Below are 27350 nucleotides of genomic sequence, written 5' to 3' on the forward strand. Positions count from 1 at the left end.
GTCGTCTGACCTTCCTGGTTAAGGTCGAGCAAGCTGATACTCTGCCTTCTTGTCTTAGCTCTCATACTGCAAATTAGCATCTTTTTCATGGTCAATTTAGCATCAAATTTTCACAAATTTATAATTTTTGTTCCTGATTTCACAGATTAAAAAGGATCCACAAGTATAGTGCTGAAGTGTTGTCCAGTGTTCCTAAGGGCAAGAAGGCTGTGATGTACTCCACAGAGAAAATCCGCTTGTTAAATATGCTGCATTCAGGCATGAGTTATAGTGCTGTTGGCCATGAGTTTAATGTTAATGAATTGACTCCCTATATTAAATAAGGTAGGTCTTTAAACAGAAATACACATAAAACAAGGATATGTATTGATTGTTTGACAAAAATGTTGTGACCACAGGTTCACAGGAAACTAACCCTGTATGTCCCCTGGAGCAATGGTTCAGTGTTTGCTAATTCAGTGTTTACAGTGACTTTATAGACTACAACTACCACTAATAACAACAATCAACTATAAATACAAACATATATATATATATATATATATATATATATATATATATGCTTATGGTTTTCACAGTATGCACTCTAAACTTTTACTTGGTACTTTTACTGAATTTTGTTCCTCAAAATTCATATGTTAAAACTCTAACCCCCAATGGGATGATATTAAGGGCTGCACATGCCAAGGAAGGTTAGGGTCCTCACCAAGAACCCGACCATGCAGCACCCTGATCTCCAGATTAGAAATCACTTTCTGTTGTTTAAGCCGCCCAGTCTATGATACTCTGTTTTTGCAGCCTGGATAGCCTAAGGCAAAGCCCTAACCCCTCATGTGACTACATTGAGGAGGTAATTAAGGTCAAATGAGGACATAAGGGGGAAGCCCTGATTCAATAGAATTGGTGTGCTGATAAAAAGAGGAAGAGACACCAGCGAGCTTGCCCTCTCTCTCCACCATGGGAAGACACAGTAAGAAGGTGGCCATCTGCAAGCCAGAAAGACCTCTCACGGAAAACTGATCATGCTTGGCACCCTGATTTTGGACTTCCAGCTTCTAGAACTGTGAGAAAACAAATTGCTGCTGATGAAGCCACCCGTCTATGGTTTCTTGATTTGGCAGCCTGAGCTGACTAATACACCTGAGTTCAGTCTCCGTATCCTCCCGCTTCCCACTGGTTCAGAGGACAGGATGTTACGTAGAGAGCCATCATTAGCTGGCTGCATTCTGCTACCAAAAGTCACAGCTCCTGCTCAGGCGACTCTCTAGGTAACCACTCTCTCCCCTGTCACTTCAGACCGAGGGATGTCAGGGTCTTACACTGCCCTTGTGGTTCCCGTAAAGCCCACCTACACCTTTGTAAAGAGTCCTCTTATTCAAATATGTTTCTATTACTCAATCTCAGGGTGCCAACTGTTTTCTATCAAGACCATGACAGGATCTTAGAAAATATGGTATTAAAAATATTATTTAAAAAATACAACTCCAAATACTGTTTCACTGATACAGAGACTGAGGCTCAAGAATTCCTAATTAACTGGTAATAATGTCATTTTCTGAGTCGCCCGAATCGTTACAAGTGGAATCAGCGTGGGACAATGGCTGCTGCATTGCCTGTACCACTTGGCTGGTGATGCCAATGCCAGTGCGATGATGAGACATAAATCCCCCTTTGGTCTGCCTGCAGCACAACTTATTAATATTACATGTTTCTCCCCATACCCTATGAGCCAGACCTTCCATAATCTCTGGTCCCATTTTTATTTTTGCCATGTCTTTTTCTCCATCTCAGTTCCATTTGCTGAAAAGTCTCCATTGTTCTAGGGGTCAGGAAAAAGGGGCAAGGGGAGTGCTTGTTTAGAAGTGATTGCCTAGCAACCCATCTTCCCAATTCCAAGGACAGAGGCTATTTGCATTTTGGGAGAGAAGAAAAAGGGCTCTACTTCTCATGAGTCCCAGGGTGAGAATGTCTTGCTGACCACTCCTCAAAGGAACCTCCCTTCCTCTGAGAACTCCCCCTGGGTCACCTTTCTCTGCCTGCACCACTCCTATCTCCTCCCATGGGGGCAGGTGCTGCCTTCCAAGGTGCACCCACAGCTGCCTTGGGCACTGAGTGCCTCCTGGCACTGCCAAGCTGCAGCCCCTGGCGGGTGGCACCAGGACAAGGCTCAGAACATCCTGATCTCATTCAAGTGGACATTTCTTTCCCACACTGTTCTTTTCACTTGTAGCTTTCCTTCCTGGAAACGTGCCACACTCAGGGGATGTCCAAGCCTGCTCTTAACTCCTAAACTGCCGGTGAGTTCCTTGAGCCTGCTTAGGGAAAGCTGAAGCCAACAGGGGCATTGGAAGGAGGAGATATTACCTCCACCAGGAAGTTCTTACCTAACCTACAGAAGGTGGGAACCGAGAGAAGAGAGAAACTGAACTAGGTTGGTATATGAAAAAAAATCACTATTCTGAACTAGAAACCTTCTACCAAAACATCTCATCCTCCATCCTGCTCAGTCTCCATGCTGAAGAAATAAAAGGCAGTTCTCTTACAAGTGAAGTGTGGAGAGGGATAAGTTTGGGGTTCTCCTTGTGTTGTGCCTTAAAAAGGTAAAGGAAACTCCTGGGCTCTCTGGCTGCAAGTTAGGTAAGACTTTTAATCTCCTGAAGCTCTAAATTGCCTTCTATAAAACAGATCTTAAATAGGACATTGACAACTGTTGACAATGTTTAATTTACTTGAATAGGGCCAAGAAGCACAAGGCATGTTGCCTTGGCTGTACTATTTAGTGGAGACCATTTCATGGTTGTGTTTACGCTGGTTCCTTCGCCTCCTCATTATGCTATAATATTTGTCATGAGGAGAGTCATGGTCATCCACAGATAAAATCGATCCACAACATGATAGCAGATACATCTGGCATGAAGGAGATGTTATTAGGTTTTATATACTCTTGCATTCCTTTGTCATTTTATGTATTTCATGGACACGTATACCTAAGACAAAGAAACCAGAAAAGTTGACATAAGGCTAATAAATTAATAAACTTCTTTAACTATTATAGGGATATTCCTCTAAGAGAGAAAGGGTAGAAGAAAATGATGTCACCTAATCTTCTTATCTGTAAGGCCAGGAAATAAATGCATCAGAAGAAAATTCTGAATGATTCAGGGGGGTTGGTTGATGAGCAGGGAACAAAGAGACACATTTAAAAAAATACCACTAAGTAAAATGTCACCTCCAGCAGAAGAACATAGCTGTAGCTTTGTGTTGTTTGTTGATAGATATTTGTAAATTCTTTCAGAATTGACCCTAAGTCTTTTCTGTGCAGAAAATATTTTTATTTAATTCAGTGGAATTGGAAATTGACCACAGAGTTTTAAAGCTAAAGGACTTCAGAAGTCACCTGATCCAAACACTATCCTCATTTCACAATTGAGACCTACACACGGAGAGGCCAAAGGAGGTTCAGGTTTGCCCAGAGGACATGCAGATCACACAGGAGGCACTTAATTCATAGAAATCATTATTTAGGAAACAGACATTTGACCTGATTAAAAACAGGAGTATTATATTTGTTAGCAAGCTAATGTTATTTCTTCTTATAAAGGGTTTTGAGGTATATGTGTTTGGGAATGAGGAACTTGGAATGTTAAGCAAGGGGCTGAAAATGACCACCATATTTCTATTCATTTCTCCTTCATTGCAGTGGGAGTATCTGAGGACACACTAGGTGTTCTAGCACTGAATGAGCAACTAGGGAACACTGTTATGGCCAAGTGTGTCCTTGGGTGAATGTTCTCTCTCCTGCAAAGTTGGTAAGTTTTTCCGAAAGTTTGGAGAATAGTGAAGCAGTCATCTGGTAAAAAGTTGAATCAGACATTCTCTGGGTTTTCTGATCTGCTTACCATTTCCCCTTTTTTCTCTTAACTGCTGCCACTTTATTATTCAGTCAGTTGTGCTTCAAAGCCATGAACATTTGGGCACTCTCTTCTCTATGACATGGAGAAACTATTGAGCATTGTCCTTATGCTACTTAAGTAATTATGTCTTAAGTATAATGAGATACTGAGCTTCAAACTTTTTAAGAATAGTCCATGCACATATAATCAATGCTTGGAGAGCTCAGATGAATTTGGCAAGTTTGAAAGAAGCAAGGAGAGTTGTGAAATAAGGGCTTATTGGAGAGCACAGAGTAAGTTAGAACCATATTTGATTCTGGAAACGAAGTGCTTTGTAAATTTCTCCCTGTGCACAGAGGACCTATATCTGGTCATATTCTTTATGTTTAGGCTAAAATAATTGATAGAAATGAGAATATGGAAGCTGATGTTAATTGTCAGAATAAAAATCACGGAATCTTTGAGTTACAAAAGTCTTTACAAGTTATCTACAGCATATACAATCTTAAAATAAAACCCCCCAAACTAAATCAAATGAACATACCTCATATTAGTATGAGTTTATTTCTAAAGCTTCAAATTGGTCACATTTATATATCAAACAAAAATATTAAAGTTTTGCTGTTGCCCGATGTTTTAAAATCTTGTATACAACCTACATGAACATGTTGGTCTCCACTAGTTTTTATTCATGGCGATAATGTACTTAGTATTAGTAGTTTCATTAATGGTTATAAAACAATAAGTACATGACATTTACATCAGCTGTTTATCGAACCAATTACTGAAGCCTCTCCATAACATTACTGGGTTTCACAAGTTACAAAACACTGAGCCCCTTCGATAGTATCATGGAGGATAGAAAGCCTATGCTTGGACACTTCCCTCCAGTGACAAGGAACTCCTCCTGGCAAGGAAGCCCATGCCATAGCTCTCACTCTTAGGCAGTTCCTGTTTACACTGTGCCAAACCCATTTCATGAAACATCTACCCAACAGTTCTGGCCTCTAGAACTAGAGTCTTCATCTGCATAGCAGAAGATAGCTAATTTGTTCACATCTAGGTCTTCCTTTCTCTCATCCCAATGCCCCCAGTTCCCTAGCCTATCCAGACTTCTTGATCACCCTCCTCTGAGTGCTCTCTTACTTTTTAGAGACATCCTTGAAATATAGATGACTTAAAATTACCTCGAATTCAATGCCAAACTGAATTCTTATTTTCTCCCCAGCTCATTCCAAAACCTAGACCATGAATGATTTCATCATCTTTCTGATGATGCCAGTCAGAAATCCATTTCACATCCTCCACTTCTTCCTCTACTTTGCACTTTCGATGCCCAATCCACCTCTAGGTCTTACAATTTTGCCTCCTAAATAGCTTATAATTCTCTTCACTTGGCCCTATCTCCACTGGCATCACCCTTGACCACCAAACCACTGTTTCTCTCCTGAGCTTCTGCAAGGGCCCTTAATCCTGCTGCTTACAGCTGCTCTCGCTCTCCAGAGTAGCACCATCCCACATCTTGCTTAAAACTCTTAGCAGCATCCCATTGTTTCATGATAATGAAAAATCCTTAGCATGTCTGACAAGGTCCTACATGACTTTCTGTTTCTCCAACTGAATTTTGCACTTCATGCTCCGTGCCCAGCATACTGGCCATCTTTCATTTCCTCCACCATGCTCTTCTCCTTCTGCCATTGGGCTTTTTCCCTGTTATTTCCTCTGTCTGGAGTGTGCTTTCCTCTTCTTTTGGTCTAGTTAACCCAACCTGTAAGATTCACCCAAAGATTCTGGTCTTTCAGGAGCTCTTATACCATGTCAGATTCCCTTCTTATAGGTTCTGGTAGCCTTCAGGACGTCTGCTTCATGATATTTATCACAGTTCTTACTTACATATATTGGGATTATTTTATTAATACCTGGCTCTACAGTTGGAACCTGAACTCCACTAGGCTAAGATGTGTCTATTTTTGCTCACTTTTTTCTCTAAGTGCACATAAGGTGCTCCAAGTATTTGCTGAGTGAATTAATTATGCAGTTCCTAATTTGATTCTTTCTGTTCTGTCAAGGGAATTGATCTTAAATCTAGAAAATATGGAACAAATATAGTCAAGAGGAATTTGAAATCCAAAGGAGATGAGACAAATAGAGAGCTCAAAGTTTTTTAAAAAGAATGTGTGTCTCCAGACGTTGTTAAATAATGCCCTGACCTAGTCCCCTTGACAATATTAAACTCAGTATGCATGCAGACTGTAGGAAGTAGGGAAAAGGAAGAAGCAAAGATGATGAAGGGAGATGAACAAAGGTGATATGATTTTTGAAACAGAGTGAAGAAGCAGGACTCCAGAAACAACTGAAAACTGAACATGACCTTTGTCCCGGACTAAACTTTAACAGTGGCCACTTAAAAATGGCTTGAAAGCACGTGGAAAAGGAAGTGGTGGTGACCAGGAGCAAGGGTGACTTTATCAAGATTTAGTCATAGCAAATGATTACCCAGCTCCTGTTAGGTGAACTAGCAGGATAGAAGATGGGAGATTGTCATGGGCATGAAGTACATTGATTTCATCAAGACTCTTGGAAAAGTTCCCCATGGTATCCTTGAGAAGTAGAGAGATGTAAGCTGAACTCACAGCTAGTCAAATAGCACTATGTGCATGCCCAGCTTACCACTGCCCTGTCCAGGGCTCATTCAGCCCAATACTATGAGATAGTCTCTTTAAATGTTCTCTTTATTATAATTATTTTATAATTATAATAATAGCTGACCCATAAAATGCCCACTCTGAACAGAGTGTGCACTATTTAAAGTTCATTTAATCCTTACAATAGCAATTTGAGAAAGTATTATGGTTGTTGCCATTTGACAGTTGAAGAAACTGGCTGTTTAGAGGCTAAGCAACTTGTTCAAGGTCACATAGTTAAGAGGTGGAGCTGGAATTTAAACTCAGAAAGTCTGGCTGCTGAGATCTGCTCTGTATGCATTCCCACCTGCTCCAGATGCTCTCAGCCAGCAGACTTTACACCTGATGAATAAGCATGCCTGCACTATTCTGCAACGCTCTAAAGTAGGAGTTACTTGCTTGTAATACACAGACCATCAAAGGATTCATAGATAGAATTCATAGAGTTCTATATATTTGGATTGAGTCTAATTTTCAATAATATTAAACAAAAAGTTAACGTTTACTTTAATTACTAACATAGGCAACAAACCACAGGAGTATCGGATGAATATGTGAAGTTGTCACCTGTTATTTTCATATCACATTATTGTTGCAGTTATCTCAAAACATCATTTATGTTTGCTACTTTGAAATTACAGGGGTTATTAGATCTGCCATCAGATCTTTAATGTTTTAACAAAACCACATATTTAACATGCTCTAACTGTACTTTAATGTAACAATGCTCTTTTATAACTCTTTGCATTTTATTTTGCATATTTAAAGCCTTATTTGGGGAAAGAGTCCTTAGGCTTCATCAGACTGCTGAAGGGCAGAGCTCTGTCTGTGTTACCCAAGTTGAACTTGTGCTGCAGTGTGTGTGGCTAATGCCATGAGGTACCCCTTTATGACATGTGTTTCATGCCCAGACAAATAGTTATGACTCATAATGGCTGACAAAAGGTAAGCAAGTGATAGTTCTGGACTAACCACAAAGAGACAAACAAAGCATATCGCACAGAATATTAAAATATGCTTTCTGTAGTGGCAGCTAACATTGCCTTTAAGTGCATAGCATAGTATAAGAAACACAGAGTCCAGATCAGCAGGCAGTATGGATTAGGGAAGTCCTTTGACCCTCTCAAAAGCTTCAGACACATCACTCTAGCTAGGAGGGTTGACCCAATAATGTATGAAGAATGGCTGTAGCCCTGGCCAGGTAGCTCAGTTGGTTGGAATATCATCTTGATACACCAAGGTTGCAGATTTAATCCCTGGTCAGGGCACATACAAGAATCAACCAATGAATGCATAAATAAGTGGAACAACAAATTGATATTTTCTCTCTCTCTCTAAAATCAATAATAAATAAGTAAAATAATTATCATTAATTATAAAGAAAAGAGTGGCTGAAAAACACTTGTGGAGTGTACACAATAAATTCAGGACACGTGAAGAGTTGGAGAGTGTGATGGCCCATGTATGTGCCCTGAAGGCAACTCCCAGAGACTATTCTATAAAGATCAGAACCCATCCCAGATTCAGGGATGTTTAACCAAGAGAGTTTTCCTCCAAACGTGGAAGGCAGAGCCTAGCATGTGCCACAGGATTCCACCTTATCCCTGTTCACCACCACCACCACCACCACCAATAACATATACATATATAATTCACACGTCCCATGGTGGCTGTAAGACAGTACTGAGTAGCTGGCAGAGCAGACTTGTTTGCTATTTTGCATGATGGAAAGTAAGGTTCAGAGACATTAGATACTTTCAGAGCTACACACTGCATACACATTGCAGGTGAGATTAGATCCAGGTCTGCTGTCTGCTGGTTCCCTATTCCTCAGCATACTAGCCAGTCATGGATTCTGGAAAGAATCCAAGGTTCTTCCTTAAGAAGGTCAGACTGGCTGTTTCTGAGGCACTTTTCCAATTGCAAAGGTCATGGTTCTGAAGCTTAAGGTATTCCTTTTCCTCCATCAGCCAGTAAAGCTATAGGACTTTGTCCTATGCAGTGAGCCCATGTCCCAGATGCACCTGTAATGACCACTAAGGGCAGAGAATCCACCAGGTGACTCTTCTCCATTTCCCAAGGAGAAGACTAGAGGAGCCGAGGATGTGTTGAGGGCATTGGGGAGGTTCAGAGTGGGAGAGCCTGGCTTTCATGCTTGAGAACAGGTTCGGGTGCTAGCTCTGCCACCTGGATAAGCTACGGTACCCCAGGAAAATGACCTGCCTTCTCTGAGTATTCTTCTTCTCATCTCCTCATCTGTCTATTGTTAAAGATGGTTAAGAAGGTTACACATCAAGCTGATATATAAAAGGAGGCCAATAAATGTTAGTCTTTCTTACAAGACCCAACATCAACCCTCTAAGACATTAACATGAGTCTTTTAAGGTCACCATTGTTTCCTACAATAAAGCCTAATGCTTTTTCCAGAAGAAATTAACGACTTTCCCTCAAAGAGCTGGGAAGAATTCAAGCGTTTGTGGTAGCTGCAATTGGCTTAGCTCCCTCTGCAATTTCACCTTGGGCTGAATGCTCCCCCTTTGCCCTTAAAATTGAGCATCAATCGTTTTAAAACCCTTGCAAAACCCAGGAAGGTTTCTGTGCTGTATGCAAGGGCGGGGCTAGAGCCTCAAATCCTCCTCAGCCTCCGCTGCCGTATCCCCGTCATCAGCAACATGTGAATGAACCAAATTATCTCCAGGGCTGAGGGCGTGGGCCACATAGCCAGGCTCTGCTGTTTAAGGAACCTAGCGTCATGTTCTCCACCCCCAGGAGATGGCTGCTGCTGTCATAGAGCTGTGAGGGAGGAAGCCAGCCTGGAAGTGCCATGTAGGGAAGAAACTGTTCCATTTCAGTGTTAGGATTCTAAAATAGCTGCTAATAAAATGCCTTCATACTGTGACACTTCAATATAGACACCCACAAGGATACCTTGACAAGCTGTTTGACTCCTCACAAGCCTTTTCTTGCTTTTCCTGGGCAGGGCCTCCAGCAGTCACCCACACAGATATACAACCATGCAGTGACAGAGAAGGCCAGCAGGGGTCTGCCGAGACTGCCAGACCGCTGGGGAGCCCTGGTTCCCTGCAGGAGGGAGGCATCCCTGCTCTGCTCTTGGCTTGTCCAGGAACTTGTCACATCAATTTGAACCCGCTGCTTCTTCTATTCCTCCCTCAAGCCTGTGGTGTCTTTGATAAAGCTTAGCTAGAGAATGAGCCATGCTAAATTCTCTAGAAGAGAGGAGAGAGCCTCAAATAATATTTTGGAAATGCCATGGTTCAATGAATCTAGTTTCTGATGGTAAGGAGAATGTACTAATGATTAAAATTCAAAGTGTCATTCCCACTGGAAGTCCTAAAAATCCATGAATTACTGTAATACCATCTCCATCAGGCAAATAAGGGGTCAAGCTTGAAAAAAAGTTAACAGCATCTTACCTGTTTTGCAACTTGCGAATTAAGATCTTTTATAATGCTACCACTTGAATCTTAGCATAGATGAGACTATGTTATGTCCTTAGCTACTTCTGTAAATGCTGCTGTGCAAGGCCAATATGATTCTTAAATTTGACTGAACATCAGACTCACCTAAGAAACTCATTAAAAACATACATTCCCATTCTCATCCCCAGAGATACTGAATCAGGGTATCTAAGGTGAGGCCTAGTAATCAAGATTTTGAAGAAAGCACTGCGAGCTATTCAGATGTGCAGTCCAGCTTGGGGACCTAATAGTGGGAGGTGCCTCTAGTACTAGGTAAAGCAACACTGCTCTGCCTCCATTAGCATGAAAAGAACTTGAGAAGTTGTCTCATATCACAAGCAACTTTGTGTTTGAAAATTCTCTTAGTGGAGCCCACTGTGGAATTTGTTTTCCTCTGGAAGGTAGTATTCCTCAGGTTAAGTGCCTGAACTAAGTTCTCATGACAACCAGTGGAATGATCACCAACAGAGGCTGCTGCAGATCTGCAGGGGGATTTGTCCTGGTGTTTTTAATGTCTTTATAAATATCTAATATCAGGTTAGGTTGTTGTAACAATCTGTTGAAGTTTTCTTTTTAAATTAAGGTAAAATTGCTATGTAACATCATGTGTTTCCGGTGTACAATGTTGTAATTCAACATCTGTATACAATACAAAGTGAATGCCTAAGGGTTTTATAGTTCTTCATATCTGGACTAACAGATCAAGCAGAAATGGAAAATAACTACATGAGGACAGAATTCTAGGAAAATTTTATGGAGAGTTGGGAGATGAAATCAAGGCATGCTTGGACTTAGGAGTGGTCTCCATTTGCAAGATCCACTACAGTGGATAGTATCTTCAGTTTCAAAGACTTCCAAGAAGAATATGATACAATCTTCTTTGGAACCTCCTTTTGGTCAATTATAATCAGTAAGAACCTAGAAGTGCCTAGCATCATGAGGCATGATGGAGGGCGCAATGAGAAGGTACACATTCTCCCCAAGAAGCACTTGTAATCAGGCCATCTGGTCTTGTTTATAACTTCAGTCATTCGCTATAGTCTTTCAGTTCAACAACACCCCATCTGTAATTCTGCCTTGAAGACCTAGGTCAATATTATTTCTTCCAAAGAATTTTCCAGATTTTATCTCACCTCCCAGTAAAAGTCAATTTATTTCTAGTCTTCACAGCATGTATCACGCTACCTAGAATCAGATGATTCATTTATTTCTACTCTCCAGATTTGAGGTTTTCTTTAGGGAAAAGGACATGTCTCACTCAATATCTACATATTGAAGGCCTGGCTAAGAAAGATGATACTATCTAGGATTAATTCAGTCATTTATCCATCCAAGGTGTTCTGTCCCTGACCAAAGGACAAAGACTGGGAAAAATGTGAACTGTGAAAAGCCTTATTAATATTCTGTCCACACATCTTTCTCCAAAGCCTTCTTGAACCAATTCACGTTTGGAGCTGGGGGAATCTCTCAGAGGTAGCAGGAAAGCTAAGGTAATTTCCTCTTGCTCAATATTCACTGGAGATGAAGAAAATCTACTCTCCGACTTAAGTAATAATCTTGTGCAAGCAGGAAAACTTTAATTTTAGAAGTATTATTTAAATGTAAGTTATTTAATTAAAAAGAGGGGAGTTTTTACAGGGAGTAGCTATTCTAATGAGATGGGAGAACGTGTTTTCTTTACTGTAGTTTATAAATGGTTCACTGATAGATTTTTCAAACAGCATATTTGTTACCAAGAGAGATGGCAACTGGCTACTACTTCTGGGCAAGTTGGCGTGACAGGAAAGAGATTTGCCTTCTCACCTGAAACAACCAAAAAATGGCTTAACTATATATAAAACAATTATTTCAAGGTACTAGATAACAAGCAATGAAGGATAGTGATCCCCAATAGATGAGAAATAATTGTGAGTCCTATGATCACCAACGTTAATTCATGGAAAAGAGCGGGGAACCAAGGTAGAATCCAGTATGTTCCATAACTTGAAAAGACAGAGTGGAGAGTCTGGGGAGACCAGACTAGAGTGGAAAGAGTGGAAATGACAGAATGCCAGAGAAGAGAGAACTCTGGAGATCTGCAGAGGGTGCCCCTCAAGTATTCAAATGAGTATTGATCAGTGCATGCATGTGAGGACACTATCTGTGGCTGGGGAAGAACTGTCCAAAAAGGATCAGTGAAAATAGTGCCCAGTGCTCACACAGAACCAGAACTAGTACTGTTCCTACAAAGCAGAGTAAAATCCTCATGATTCAGGGGGAATTGAGTACTCAGTAGTTTATGCCTTGGTACTGGGGAATCATTAATTCTAAAGTAACCACTGGTCTGGTACTGCCTAATCTTAATAGCAACACACCAAAGGATCAAACTGCTTCAAGGCAATATAATCAGACTCCAAAACAAAGCTCAAAATATGTTTGGGCCCTAGCTGGTTTGGTTCAGTGGATAGAGCATTGGCCTGCGGACTGAAGGGTCCCAGGTTCAGTTCCGGTCAAGGGCACATACCTGGGTTGCAGACTCGATCCCCAGTGTGGGGCATGCAAGAGGCAGCCGATCAATGATTCTCTCCCATCATTGATATGTCTCTCTCTCTCTCCCTCTCCCTTCCTCTCTGAAATAAATAAAAATATATTTAAAAAATATGTTTGGGAATGCAAAAATATCTAGCATCCAACAAGATTAAATCACAATGTCTAGCATCCAATCTAAATTTACAGGCATACAAAGCAACAAGAAAATATATGATCCATAATGAGGAGATAAATCAATAATGGATATTGATCCAAGACTGACACACATGGTACAACTAAAAAATAATAAAAAACTAGACATTGCAGAAGAAAGGCTAAAGGAAGTAGAAGACAGAGTAGTAGAAACTATCCAAATTGAAACATAAAAAAGAATCCAAAACAAAAAGAACTCAGTGAGCCATGAGCGAGCTTTAAGCAGCTTAATATAAGTGAAATTGGAATTTCTAGCTGGTACATAGGGGGAACAGAATAAATATTTGAACAATAATGATTTAAAAAACTCAAATTGATAACAACTATAAGCCCACAAATCTAAGAAATCCAAGCACAAGAATAGGAATAAAAGTATACCAAATCACATATAATCAAATTGCTCAAGACCAGCAATAAAGAGACCATTTTAAAGATGCCTGAGAAAAAAAGGATGCATTGCATACAAAGGAACAAAGAGCAATGATTACATGCCACTTCCATTTACTGTCTTCAACAACCTTTAAAGGGAGGAGCTCATTGCAAATAAGAAAACAGAGGCTATGATGGTTCATAAGGTGAGTTTGACATAATTTTCTTTCCCTAAAGCCATTTGCTTTCTTTTTCCTGATGGTGGAATCCCAGTTGTCTATGTCTTTGATAACAAGCCATTGATCTGTGCAACTGAATTCAGCCCTTAGTCTTGACCTACCTGCGGCCCATGAGGTTAAAAGAGGAGTTTTTGCAGAGAGGATGTCCTGGGAAAGATTTACTTCTCATGACAGGAAGGTGTAAAGGAAGAACCTATCTGCTCCCTGCACTCGCCTTGCCTCCTTCCTCCTCCAATTGTATTTTTTTATATGCTTGGAGTTGCTACAGCCCTCTTGTAGCCATGAGGAAAAACACAGGAAAAAGTCAAGTGCAAAGCCATAGCTCTGACACTGGAAAGCCTCTGAACCAATTGGGAACTGCCCACGTGTGAACTTCTCATCACACGAGGGAAACCAACTTCCTATCTGCTGAGGCCACCACTAGCAGCGTAATTCTACCTTTGACCAAATGCACTCCTAGCTGATAGAATCATAAGGTTAGAAAAGGCAAATCAGATTTGAATCTTTGCCTTTAGGACCCCGGTCTGAAGCTCTTTCCTCTATACCCCATAAACTCTTTGTTGCCACCTCCCTTTTTTAAGGGGCTCTGGTCTAAATAATGCAAAAGTATGAAATGTCACCAGCATGAGAGACTGAGCCCTGACTGCTTCAAAAATGGGAGGTAAAAGGGAGAGCGTCCCCACTGAAGGTATCTTCCAGAACTTTGAGAAATCAGAATCCTTCCGGCCCATCCAAGCCAACGTCTATGATTTACCTTCTTTCCCACTGCACTTAAACACATACTTAATTTCAGCACGTAGCCCTTCTATGTACAATGCATATGGGCTATTGACTTCAGGAATAAGGGACTCAGAAGACAATAAAAAAACATAGAGGATTTATCCCATCTCCTGCTAACAGTCTTCATTGGTTGCGGGAATAGATAGGACCAGAGACCTGGGCAAAGGTTCTCCAGGCCAATTCTTCTTTGCTGGCTTTGGCCACTTTCAATAGCCTGTCCTAAAAGACCACACAGCACAGTAATACAGACTGAGGACTACAGCAAGGGAATTATTGTTTACCTGGTGATCCTATATCTCATTTGTTGGTGAACAGCCACTGACAGTTCATAGACCAGTTTGAGGGACACTGCTCTAGGCCCATGGTCGGCAAACCGCGGCTCGTGAGCCACATGCGGCTCTTTGGCCCCTTGAGTGTGGCTCTTCCACAAAATACCACGTGCGGGCGCGCACGTACAGTGCGATTGAAACTTCGTGGCCCATGTGCAGAAGTCGGTATTTTGTGGAAGAGCCGGTATTTTGGGCCAAAGAGCCGCATGTGGCTCGCGAGCCGCGGGTTGCGACAACACCAGTATGTCGACTACTGCTAGTCCAATCAAAGATGTGCAGGAATGGGGATCTGGGAATCTGTTGGGTGGATCTATTTTCATAAGCTGACATAATACAATCTGATATGTCACTTTCTGGCATAAAAACTTTCAGTGGCTTCCCACTGCCAAAAGGACCAAGTCCAAAGTCTCTGGCATGGCGAACAGGCCCCTGTGAAATCTGATAATAGCCTAAATAGCCTACTTTGTTATCTCAGATGCATGCAACAGAGTCCCATTCCCTGGCCACACATCCTGTGATGTTTATACTGCCATCTCTTTTCATATGTTGCCCCCTATGCCAAGAATGTCTCCCTCCCCTCCTGGCCCAGAGCCTTCTTGCCAATAGAACAATTTAGGGTTTGTATCTTAAATACCAGCTCAAATGTCTCAACTCTGTGAACCCTACTCTGATTTCCCAAAGTAGGCTGGTGGCTTCCTCTTTAGGGTTGCCAGTACTTATCTCTATTCCTGCATTTATCACATTGACGCAAGTCTGAAAACTGCCTCAAGTCACAGCCCATGTGTCTTTTTTATCTGGATTCCTTTAGTATCTATTACAGCATCTAGCACTTAGTAGCTGTTTAATAAATGTGTGCTGAATGAATGAATGAGTGAAAGAACACTCACCCACATTGTTGTAACTCCAAAGCATATGGAAAAGATTCTTAGGAAGGCTTGAATACAAACTAAGCCAATTTAGAATCTTGAAACAATTTATGCAAATCTAGTTTAATATAGAATTAGTCTGAACTCAATGTTCTGATTTCTCCCTGGCAGGTTCCTCTCAACAGTGCTCTCTCTGTGTTATATAGGACATAAATGGAGGATGATTTCATAAAATAAATAAACTCTTATGTTTCTGGGTCCAGTTTAATCAAAAGATTGCAAACAGAACTGTCTATAATTGCTCATGTGAATGTTAAGGACCATCATGTAAGTGTTATACATTAAAGGGGAAGATAAGAAATGATACATTCAAAGAGAGTTAATGACATTGAGGGCATTCTTGTTTCAGGAAGAGATTGTGTTGTCTCTTAAAGTGAACGCTGGGCCTGGTTTTGAGGGGCTCTAGGAAGAGTATACCAAAGGAAGCTTTTCTACTATAGAAAACATGCAAGTAAGTTGTAGCTCTGAGCTCTCCATTGAAAAGAAATTGTCTGAGCTAAGAATGTCCCTGTATCTCTAGTTTTACTTCCTGAAGTCAGTGCTCCTAACCTCAGAACCAGGCCCATTGTAAAGCTGAGTATCTTCCGTATTCATCCACAGGGCTAAGCAGATTCATTCATAAAGGCTTTTCCTGGTGTGTGCCTTGTTCAACAATCACTGATTGGCCACCTCGTATAGCCAGACTGTGTGCATACATAGATGTATAAGACTTGTCTTCTTCCTGCTCTCATATCAGTGAGAAACATATATGAACAAAGTTCTATGATGCAACATGCTCTATGCTGTAATGCTGATTTATATGAAGTATTGAGAGACCACACAAATTTCGTGAGCAATTACTCTGCTTGGAGGAAGTCAGGGAGCAGGTGAAGCTGGCATTGCTTCTTAAGAATTAGCAGGCATTCACAGAGAAAATGACATAAGCATTTTACACAGCAACACACTAAAAATATTTGTGAAATGAGTCAAGATCTATCTATCTATCATCTATCTAGTCTGCCTACTTACCTGTCTTCTCTAGAAATGTTCATAGTACATGAAAATATTCCTTTAAAACTAAGCATACTTTTTTCAAATACTGAGTTATGAAAGTTACCTCTTGATTATTTCTTATGTGGTTGTTCGGTTCTTAACTTATCTAAGCCTTCTCCTCTCCTCTGTGGTTCAGGACTTTATTTCCTAGTCCATCACCCCTCTTACTCCAGAGTGGGAAGGAAAAGGCCCTGAAGTTCAAATCAGTTCTTTTTGCTACTTGTTCTATCTGCTGATTTTAGTACAACCCATTTTCTGTTCTCTCTGCAGCTAATAAACCAGGATTGAGCACCTAAAGATGATTTCTTGGACTAATATCATTTTAACACTTTAGGATTCTGACCATGACCTTGTTTAGTCAAGTTATATTCATTTACTTTGTTCAATGTCCACCCTAAGTCAATTTGCCTATTCTGCTTCCTTTTTTTTCCTTAAGTGGAAGATGAATTAAAGGATAGAATTTCTTACCACCCAAAGAAGAACTAAAGCCCAAAGAAGAACAAGACACAAAAACTAGGATTTCAGAGGTTAGGGCCCTCTATTCACCAACAGATCACATTCATTTTAAACACATGTCGGACCCAAACGGTGAAAACCACCAAAGTGCATATTAGAAAAATTTCAGTGGATCCACTGTGGCACAGTAATGACCACGCAGAGTGAGATCCTAGGTCTGTCATAGGCAGAATGTGACAGAAACCTGGTTCAGATGTTCCTTAAACGTCAGTTTTTGCCAGTGGTGGGAAGGAATAAAAACGAAATAAAAGACAAGTACTGCAGAGCTGCTAATTAAAACAATTCAGAGAACATAAATGCTAGAGTAATTTTGGACCCACCAAATCAGGCTGGTTTCCATGCAAATGCAGCATTCCGATTTCTTCCTTCATTGGGAAGATATAATTAGCTCAGCTGCAACAGGGTGGAAGCCTTGAGGCAGCCGTTTTCATGATGGAAGAACAGCTGCCACCTGCCCCTGCTGCCCCAGATTGCACAGGGCTGTGGCCACCCCACAACGCTGCTCATGAGCCACTATGAGCAGAAGGCTTGGGCTGCCAGTGGGACTGGTTCTTGCTTAAAGACAAGGGGCATGTTACTCCTCAATAAATTTGACTCCAGGCCTAATCACCATCCTTCTATATAAGATACCCTTGGCTAACACGAAAATCCTCCCCCATTACTATGGCGGAAGGGGTATTTAACATAGCTAAGGGCCAGCCACATCAGCTACAGCAGCTTGTCACCTTGGAGGGTGAAGACCAGAGGAGAATAAGAAGAAAAGGTGTCTGCAAATGAGAAACCCGAACTGTAAGGAGAACACATTTCCCAGTTGCTATAACAGAGAAGATGAAGAGGCACCCTGGTGGGGAGGGGTTGGATGCCAAGCTTATAGATGATGCAACAGGTAAATAACTAATGTGAAAGCGAAAAGTGTTCTGGCAAATAGCTGCTGTGAGATGTTCTGGAGTTCACCTGCAAACACAGAGAAACAGCCTCTGCTTGTCTATCTGACAAACTCAATGGCATGGACTCCACTGATACGCTTTTGGTGTTTGTTTGTTTTTTGTTTAATTTTTTTGTTGATTTCAGAGAGGAAGGGAGAGAAAGATAGAAATATCAATGATGAGAGAGAATCATCGATCGGCTGCCTCCTGCATACCCCCTCCTGGGGATCAGCCCACAACCTGGTCATGAACCCTGACCAGGAATCAAACCCTGACCTCCTGGTTCATAAGTCGATGCTCAACCACTGAGCCACGCCAGCTGGGCTGCTTTTGATGTTTTAATAAGCAAAACAAAAAAAATTCTGCAAAGGAGTTCCATGATGATAAATACTTTCATGGAACCAAAAGGCAAACCATCATTTTGAAATTTTAGAGGTTACTTTTTTTGTTTTCCTAGGCTACTATCACATTGCCCGATCTTACATCCCTCACCCACTTTTCCCACTTTAACTGAGCTAACATAAGGCTGGTTCTTTTCCTTCTCCTCAGCGGGAACAACAAACAACCAACTGAACATTATTTCAAACCCTGCAGCTGCAACTGGTGGGGGGCAGGAGGACTGAATAAAGTGGCGCCAGAAGCACGTTTCTTAATGACTGGGAGAGTTCCAAGAACATTTAACAGATAAAGGAACTGGGAATTATTCTTTTCTCCAATCAATTCCGAAGGAAGTACTTCAGGAATATGTCATCTAAGTGGAGGGTTTTCTTTTTAACAAATGATAAAATATGGTATGTGACAAGTGACAGTGCTTTTATAATATATAAATGACCAAGACTAACTCCTTATATCCAATGTCGCTATTTGGCTAGTATTTTCCTTTTTCAGGTTTTTAAAAATTGGGATATAATTTATATACCATAATATTTACCTTTTAAATGTACATATTCAATGGTTTTTAGTGTATTTTCAAATACACTAAATGACCACTATACAATTCTAGAAAAATTTTATCATCCCATAAAGGAAGTCCATATCCACTAGTTGTCACTCCTCATTCTTCATTGCCCTAACCCCTGGCAACTACTAGTCTACCTTCTGTCCCTATAGATTTGCCTATTCTGGACATTTTATATAAATTGAAATCATATAATATATGATCTTTTGTGCCTGGCTTCTTTTACTTTCCATAGTAATTTCAAGGTTCATCCATGTTGTAGCATGAATCAGTACTTCATTCCTTTTAATTAATAAATAATATTCCACTGTACAAACTATGAATTTTTGTTTATCAATCGATGGACACTTAGATTATTTTCACTTTATAGCTATTATGAATAATGTTGTTATTTCCACTGTGTACAAGTTTTTGTGTGAACGTATGATTTCAATTCTCTTGGGTGTATACCTAGGAATGGAATTGCTGGGTTATATGGTGACTCTATGTTGAACATTTTGAAGAACTGCCAAACTGTTTTCCCAAAGCAGTTGCACCATTTTACATTCCCACCAGCAGTTTATAAGGGTTCCTATTTCTCCACATCCCCATTAACACTTGTTTTTGTCTGTCTTTTTATTACAGCCATCCCAGGGGGTATAAAGTGGTATCTCATTGTGGTTTTGATTTACATTTCCCGAATGACTAATGATATTGAGCATCGATTCATGTGCTTATTGGCCATTTGTGTATTTTCTTTGGAGACATCTCTACTTCAATCCTTTGCCAATTTTTTAATTGGGTGGATAATCGATTTGGATAATGATATAGTTGAAAACATTTATTGGGCACTTATTTTGTGCCAGACACTCTGAGACCTTGGTTAACTTCCTGCTAAAGAGAAAGCTGTTGCTTGGGCCATGTGTTTCTCCCTTAGATGCTCATCAAGCTCAGCAAAGCTTTCCCTTTGGGAAGCACCACTAAAGGGAACAGGGAGAGGCCCCTACCCCACCTACCACCAAAGAAGCAGAGCTAACAGAGGAGATGCATCCATTGGTAATAACACCCCCCTCCCCCATTTAAGATATCTAGATCAAACTAGCCGTCCCTAAACTCAGGACAGGTGCTTTGAAGCTCCACTCTGAACACTTGAAGTTGAGACTATGCTCATGTTTTCTACAAATACACTCAAGATAATCATTTTTAATTTTGGTCTCCACTCCTTGCTATACAAAATGTGGACAATGCCTATGGAGGTGACAAAGGAAAAAAATAACACACCACAAAAAATATCTACAGAAGAATATACACCAAGGCCATAAACTCATTGTCTTAAACCAGTGAATTTCAGCCTTGTTCATCTCATGGCACACATAAACTAATTACTAAAATTCTGTTGCACACCAAAAATATATATTATATTCTTTGCCAATCTGACAAAAAAAAGGTGTAATTTTGATTCATCATATCACATGGATATTGTTGTGTTGGCTGTTGTTAATTTTTATTTGACAATCTAAGGGAAAAGAGGTCAGTGCCCCTGACTACAGAGTCAGGTACTGCATATTTGAAAAGTTCTTGGGGCACTCCGCTATGCTGTGTCACGCAGGTTGAAAATCGCTGTCTTAGACTAATTGTAGCACAGTTGGCTCAGCTAAAGTGCAGAGGCATTGGAGGTGAGTGAGGCCGCAGTGAGAACTACAGGAAACAAACTGAGAAGGCTCCTCCTCACGAATAAATCAAGGGAAGAGTAAAGGCGAGGAGAGGCCTTTTCTTCACCAGCCCTACCTTATTATAAAGTTAGTCACATTATCCATTTTATCCTCTTAGGCCAGCGGTTCTCAACCTGTGGGTCGAGACCCCTTTGGGGGTCGAACGACCCTTTCACAGGGATCGCCTAAATATATTCTGCATATCAGATATTTACATTACGATTTATAACAGTAGCAACATTACAGTTATGAAGTAGCAACGAAAATAATTTTATGGTTGGGGGTCACCACAACATGAGGAACTGTATTAAAGGGTCACGGCATTAGGAAGGTTGAGAACCACTGTCTTAGGCTATATACACACAGCGCATTTACTCCCTTTCCTTCCTATTCTCTTCTTCTACCCTTGAAATTCCAGCAACACAAGGCTTTGAGGTGGTGGAACACCACCTGAACCTTTGCTTTCAGTATCAGGACTTCGAGGTTTCCAGAAGTATCCCTTTTCTCTCAGACCCAGGTCCCAAGATCTCAGTTAGCAAATCTAACATGCCAAAGGGGCCAATTGCTGGTAATCGGTGGATTTGAATGATTGTCTATAACTCAACCCCTTAGAGCTTCTGGACTGGGTGGGGCTCTTCAGAAACCTGCAGGATGGTGCTTCTTGCATCTCACAGCAACACCACCAGCTAATCTACTTTCAACCAAGACGGTTCCATGGGGGAACTTCCAAGGTCTGGGGTACCATTATTTCCATGAACAAGTTCATCTTCGGTCAAACCTCAAACAAAGCCTTCAGACATAATTTCACAGAATCAAGTGCAAACCTCAAAATCCTTTAACCTCATGCCCTTAGGAATTTCCCCAGGCCCTCAGGTTTCCCTGGTAAAATTCTCAGGCTGAGGATTGCCCTCATGGAGAGACCACACACCTGAAAGGTGTGGAAAGAGCAGGAGAATGTTGTAGACCGAACTGTGCTCTCCTCAGGACCGCAGAATATGGCTGTACTTGGAGATGGGGCCTTAATTAGGTGATTGAGTTAAAATGAGGCCCTAATCCAGTCTGACTGGTATTCACATAAGGAGAGGAAATTTAGCCACACGGAGACCCCAGGGGGTGCATGCACAGAGGAAAACCCGGGGAGGACAGAGGAAAAGCGCTGTCTGAAAGTCAAGGAGAGAAACAGAATAAATCAACCCTGCAGCCACCTTAATCTTGGACATTGAGAAAATAAACTTCAGTTGTTAAAACCACGTAGTCCATGGTATTTTGTTATGGCAGCCCGAGCAAATAATATAACCAGGCCCTGGAGTCCTAGGGGTGCAGCCACTCACCCTATAGTAGTCAGTGCTGTACACGTCCCGGGACATGCCAAAGTCCCCGATTTTCACCAGGAGGTTCTCGCCCACCAGGCAGTTCCGGGTGGCCAGGTCTCGGTGCACGAAGTGCTGGGACGCCAGGTAGACCATGCCCGCTGCGATTTGCTGGGCAATGTGCAGCATCTGCGACTGCGTCAGCTCCGCCGGCGGGTTGCCTTCGGCCATCAGCACAGCGTCGGGTCCGTGCGCCCTGCGGAGGACACAGAAGGAGTTGCTGAGGGAATTCTTTGCCTGGAGGGGCCCTTTGCCCCCATCAGCTACTGGTGCTAAAAGACGCAGCCGGACTTAGCACGCAGAAGAGGAAAAGACGCTTCACCCGTGGTTATACTTCAAAAGCACCCAGGCTTCCATTCCCACAGAGTCCAGAATCCCGGGGCCACGTGGGCCTGAGTGGTACCCCTCACCCCCAACATACAGACAGGTTCATGTTTTAGGGGCTTCAGAAGTAGTCCCCTGACTCTGAAAAGCAGTAGGTGGCTGAAGCAAAACAAACAAACAAGAACCCAACAACAAAATCACAATCAGGTGGAGAGTTTGGCTCTTCTAGAGCAATGGATCATTGAGCCCGTACCCTCCATCCCTCCCAGCCACATGCTGCAGCCCAGCACCCGCCCCGCCCCCCTACACACACACACTCAGGGCAGTCCCTCCAGAGTGCCCCATCAGGGCCAGAGCTGGCAACTCTGGTCTCCCCGATCCTACCTGCTCTGCAGCTGGGCATGGTTTCCAAGCTGCCCTCATCTTAGTAAGCCCAGGTCATCAGAATCCCAGGGCATCCTCAGCTTGGACATTCATTCTCCATGAACAGTGCCACCTCCTGTGCCCACCCTTCTCCCCGATCTCCAGCTCAAAGCACACACTGTCCACCACATAGGCAACATTCTTTGAATCACAACACATTCATTCTTTTACTGGACAAGTTTTCTTCTTTATATATATATATATTTTTTGGGGGGGGGGAGAGTATGATTTTTTTTATCTTCTCTTTCTCCTATCTTTTCCCAGGAATGATTTAAGGCAGCAATTTTCAACCTTTTTCATCTCATAGCACACATAAGCTAATTATTAAAATTCTGCAACGAACAGGAAAATATATTTTTTTTGCCGATCTGACAAAAGAAATAGGTATAATTTTGACTCATTCACACCACATGGCTATTGTTGTGTTGGCTGTTGCTATTTTTTATTTGACAATGTAAGGGAAGTCAGTGCCTTTGACTAAATAATCAGGTATGCATGTAAGGGAAGTCAGTGCCTTTGACTAAATAATCAGGTATGCATGTTTTAAAAATTCTTGCTGCCCACCAGTGTGCCTGCCACGGTGGTTAAACATCGCTGATTTAAGGCATTGCAACACTGATAGTTGTTTCAGGGAGCGCCTCCGCTCTTAGGATATGCAATCAGTACCTGCTTTACCCATTCTAACCCTGCGTGGTGAGCCAACATTGGTGTCACTGCCCCTGGTGGCCTGAGGGGGCAAGGAATAAAGGCCTGGTCAAAGGGCTTCTTCCTCCCAAAGTCAATGCCAATGACATCCCTTTCCAGACACGTTGAAGAACTTAAAATAAATAATAGAGGATTTAAAATGAATTTTAAAGTGGTGAATGGACCTGCAGGGTTCCAGAGCGGTATGAGGATTTGAAAATGAGAGAGCCAGGATTCTCCAACAACCCCCATCTGGTGTTGCCTCTCCCCTTACCCACCAGCTCCACCCCAGGTGGGATGAGCTTCTCAAGCACAGGCATTTACCCTGCTCCAGCAGGGCTCCAGCCCACAGCTATTCCGCCTTTCCTTGATTTCCAAAACATGCTGTCATCTGATCTTCCGTTCTTGTATTCTCAGAGAACAAGCACTGGACAGGGAGGTGGGGAGTTTCCCAGTCTTTGGGGTGTCCAGCACCATGGTCTGGGGAAGACTTTTAACTTTTCCAGTGTGTGATTTCCCCATTAGTCAGAACTACAAAACGATATGATGCCATGTGGTCATTTAGGCCCCCTCTATCTCTACTAGTAAATATCTGACCCATTCCTGAGGAGGAGTTTCCTGTTTTTGTACAAGAAAAGTCTTAGCACATTTATTTCACCTCCACTCAAACCACAGCCCCCGTTTGCCGGAGGCCGGTCCATCCTTGCTGCTTGACGCAGTCGCTGCAGGAGAGAGGCATCTGCACAGCATGTGTTACAGTGGACCTGGCGTATGTAGCATACTGTATTTAATATGTTTGCTCCCTTTAGCGCCATGTGTTTTAACCAAGGTCACCTCTCCGAGAAAGGTTGTTTCCCCAGGTGGGGATCTTTCCCTGAGGTTAGGGAGGGGATACAACCCCTTAATTAAGTGCCAGGCGGGTAATTAAGCTACATGGTCTTTACTCCCTGGAATGGAGATGAGAAACACCTTAACCCTTGTAATAGAAATTGACGGGATTGGAATCGGCTGGTATAAATACGGATGTAATAGGACAATAAACGTCAGATCCTCATCAGTTCCTGACCAGAACTCCGACCAGAACTTTGGCTGGAGATCCTGGCTATAGGTCCTGACTAGGCTGCTAACCAACTGAAGGCTGTCTTCGTGTCATTCCTTCTTCGCCCGACTCCGTCCACACCTTTGGGGACCCCTGGACCTGCTGGGATTGGACCCCAGCAGCCCCCGACCTCCTCTTGTCTCACTGAGGAGCAATACAGGGGAAATGCCTCAGGGGTCTCTTCAGCTCAAAATCTCTCACTGGAGCAGTGCAGTGGGCAAGGCTCTGGGTATCAGAACTGAACTTGAACCCTGTTCAAACACACTGGCTATGACCTCAGGTGAGCTACTGAGACTCTCTGGACTTGCTTCTCACCTGGAAAGTGGAGATAGTGACTGCACCTTCCTAAGCACACCGAGGGGAGGAGCAATTGAAACTCTGCTTGTGTGGTGCTTTGTGGCCTTTCATTGAAAAGCCCGAGAGACCTATACCCCTCCCCTGTTATGTGTTTATTGTCACAAATTATTCCTATTTATGCCGTGAGCTCATTTCCAAGTTGCAGTAGCTATTGTCTCCTCTTTTACATGTTTTTGCCTCCTTTAATCTTTACGTAAAGAGTAAAGGGGGTCAAATATATGATGACAGAAGAGGATTTGACTTGGGGTGGCAAGCACACCATACAATATACAGATGATGTATTCTCAAATTTTACACTTGAAACCTATATAATTTTATTGACCAATGTTACCCCAATACATTTAATAATTTTTAAAAAGCCATAGAGAAAGGCTCTGTAAGCAGGTTCTTCTTCAAAAAGAAATGGAGAGGTGACGTGACAACACAACTTGTCCTTTGGGCATTCCTTTTTGTGGTTGCCAGTGCCAGCATTCTTAGGGATTCCATAGCGCTGGCCCTTCCCACCTCACTAAAGGTTACTCAAGCCCAACCCTCCCCAGCACTAAGAGGCAGGGAAAAATATGAACGTTTCCACTCATCATAGGAGTCAAAGCTCTTATGTGACCTCCATACCAGGAGAAGGACCGAGGGGAGCACATAGACTATGAGAAATCCTCAAATACCCAGAAAAGCTAGGCCAGGATGAAATCTTCATAGATGTAGTGCAAAGAGTGAAATACGTTGTTGATTTGCCACAGCCGAGATTCTGCTGAGAATCTGTCCATTGCAAAGACTTGGGAGAAAAGGAAAAATGTGAGGTGAGTGCAATGGGCTACCTCTGTGCAAAACCCCAGCCCCCAACCTCACATTCAGAAGGCGGAGGCGCCGTAAAACTGGCCGCCCGCCAAAGCCTTCTGCATGCTACACTACCATGTGCGGGGTAGGGCAGGTGCCTGCTTGCTTCTAGGGATTGGAACAAGGCTCCTCCTAGTGAGAAAATCCTGTGGATGCTTTCCTTGAGCAGAAAGTCCGGCAGGTGAGTCTTCTAAACAAGTAAGAAGACTATAAATAAAGTTAGCACAACAGCCCTCTGTTTCATTCCCCAGGTTATCCTGCAGCTCTTTGAAATAAAAACATAGCTCACCTCTTCCATGAGAACATGTTTTAAGAGGGAAAAAGCACCATCAACACCTCTGCCCCCGTTGTGGAGAGCGGGGAGGTTCAGCAGGCTTCTCACCTTCCTCGGCTTGTACGCTCCCCATGTGGGTCACAGCCAGCACTTAGCCACGTTGTTCTGGCTGTGGAATTCCATAGCACACTGCTTTCTTCTGATCTTTTAGCACCACCTCAAGAGGAGGTATTGCAATGGTGAAAAACTGGGGGTTTTGCAGCCAGAGGCTGTGGGTTTGAATTCCAGCCCTGTCACCCACTAGCCAACCTAGCATAGGGCCTGACCATGTTTCTATTGAATGGGTGCCCTTTGGCTGAATGAAAAGGGTGGGAAGATAACTGTAAGCAACTGTCTTCATAGGGCAGTGCCAATGACACTTGGGAACACATTCATGGCAGCTTGAAGGCTGGGTTTCCTTCCAGAAAGAGAGGATAGACTGTTCACAGCACAGTATTGCACCTAAGAACCCGATCCTTGGCATGGAAAACCTCTCATTCCCAGAGTTCAGCAGGTTCTAAAATTGAGAGGAGGAGGTTTCCAATAGCTTCGTGCCCTGGGCAAGATGCCAAGGAAGAACCAGGTGCCTGCTCCTTCTGGGAGGCAGGAAGGAGAGGTAGAGAGAGGCCGATGGAGCCAAAAGTGAAAGAATACACACACATACACACACACACACACACACACACACACGTGTGTGTGCTTACACACACATGCACAGTCTGAGCTCACAGAAGCATTTAATTACATCTAATGGGTACATGTGGATTTATTATGCTACAATTTATGGAAAGCACCATTTTTAATTAAACAAGTAGCCTAGAGCATGGGAACAAGGAAAAATATTTTTCCAATGTGCAGCTGGACCTCAGCAAAATTCAGCTCCTTATTCATATTAGGTCCAACAAGACAATGTGTGAAATCTACCATCATCCACTCTCCTATCACCTACAAGCAAACCTTTGCTGATATTGGATAACACATTTTTAGGGTGATTGTCTCTGAACACCATGAATTGGCTCCATATTCCTAATCTCCATCACCCACACAATCAGAGGCAAATTAGAGAAAGATTTGTCCCAGCCAAAGAGAACTAAGTTCCACATGTATTCATGAGGCTAGAGATGGTGAAAGTGATCAGATGGCCACGTGATGACATTTCCAAACAAAGCAGTACAAGCTCCCCCTTCCACTGCTCTCTCCACAATTGCCTTATTACTTAGACTACATGGTTTCTGAATCTTCTAGTGGCTGCATGAAGCTACTGGTACCGACTTCCGGTGGAAAGCCCCCCAGCGCCCACAGAATCCAGAGAACAGAGGTGTAGGTATTGCCATAACACGGAAGGCACAATAAATATCCCAGGAAAATGTGGCCAGGAATAAGGGTGTGGGGACAAGATTTAT

At 42.4% G+C, this 27350-nt stretch overlaps 1 protein-coding gene across 1 annotated transcript in view; it reads right to left on the reverse strand.

Moving 5' to 3' along the window:
• Nucleotides 1-27350, reverse strand: part of NTRK2 (neurotrophic receptor tyrosine kinase 2) — a 312980-nt gene that overhangs the window by 36381 nt on the left and 249249 nt on the right. Inside the window, exon 20 of the mRNA XM_023763642.1 lies at nt 21875-22109. Coding sequence (XP_023619410.1) covers nt 21875-22109 — 235 coding nt within the window. The remainder of the gene's footprint in view (nt 1-21874; nt 22110-27350) is intronic.

The sequence above is a fragment of the Myotis lucifugus genome, unplaced genomic scaffold (assembly GCF_000147115.1).
Source record: "Myotis lucifugus unplaced genomic scaffold, Myoluc2.0 scaffold_295, whole genome shotgun sequence".
NCBI classification, from domain to species: domain Eukaryota; kingdom Metazoa; phylum Chordata; class Mammalia; order Chiroptera; family Vespertilionidae; genus Myotis; species Myotis lucifugus.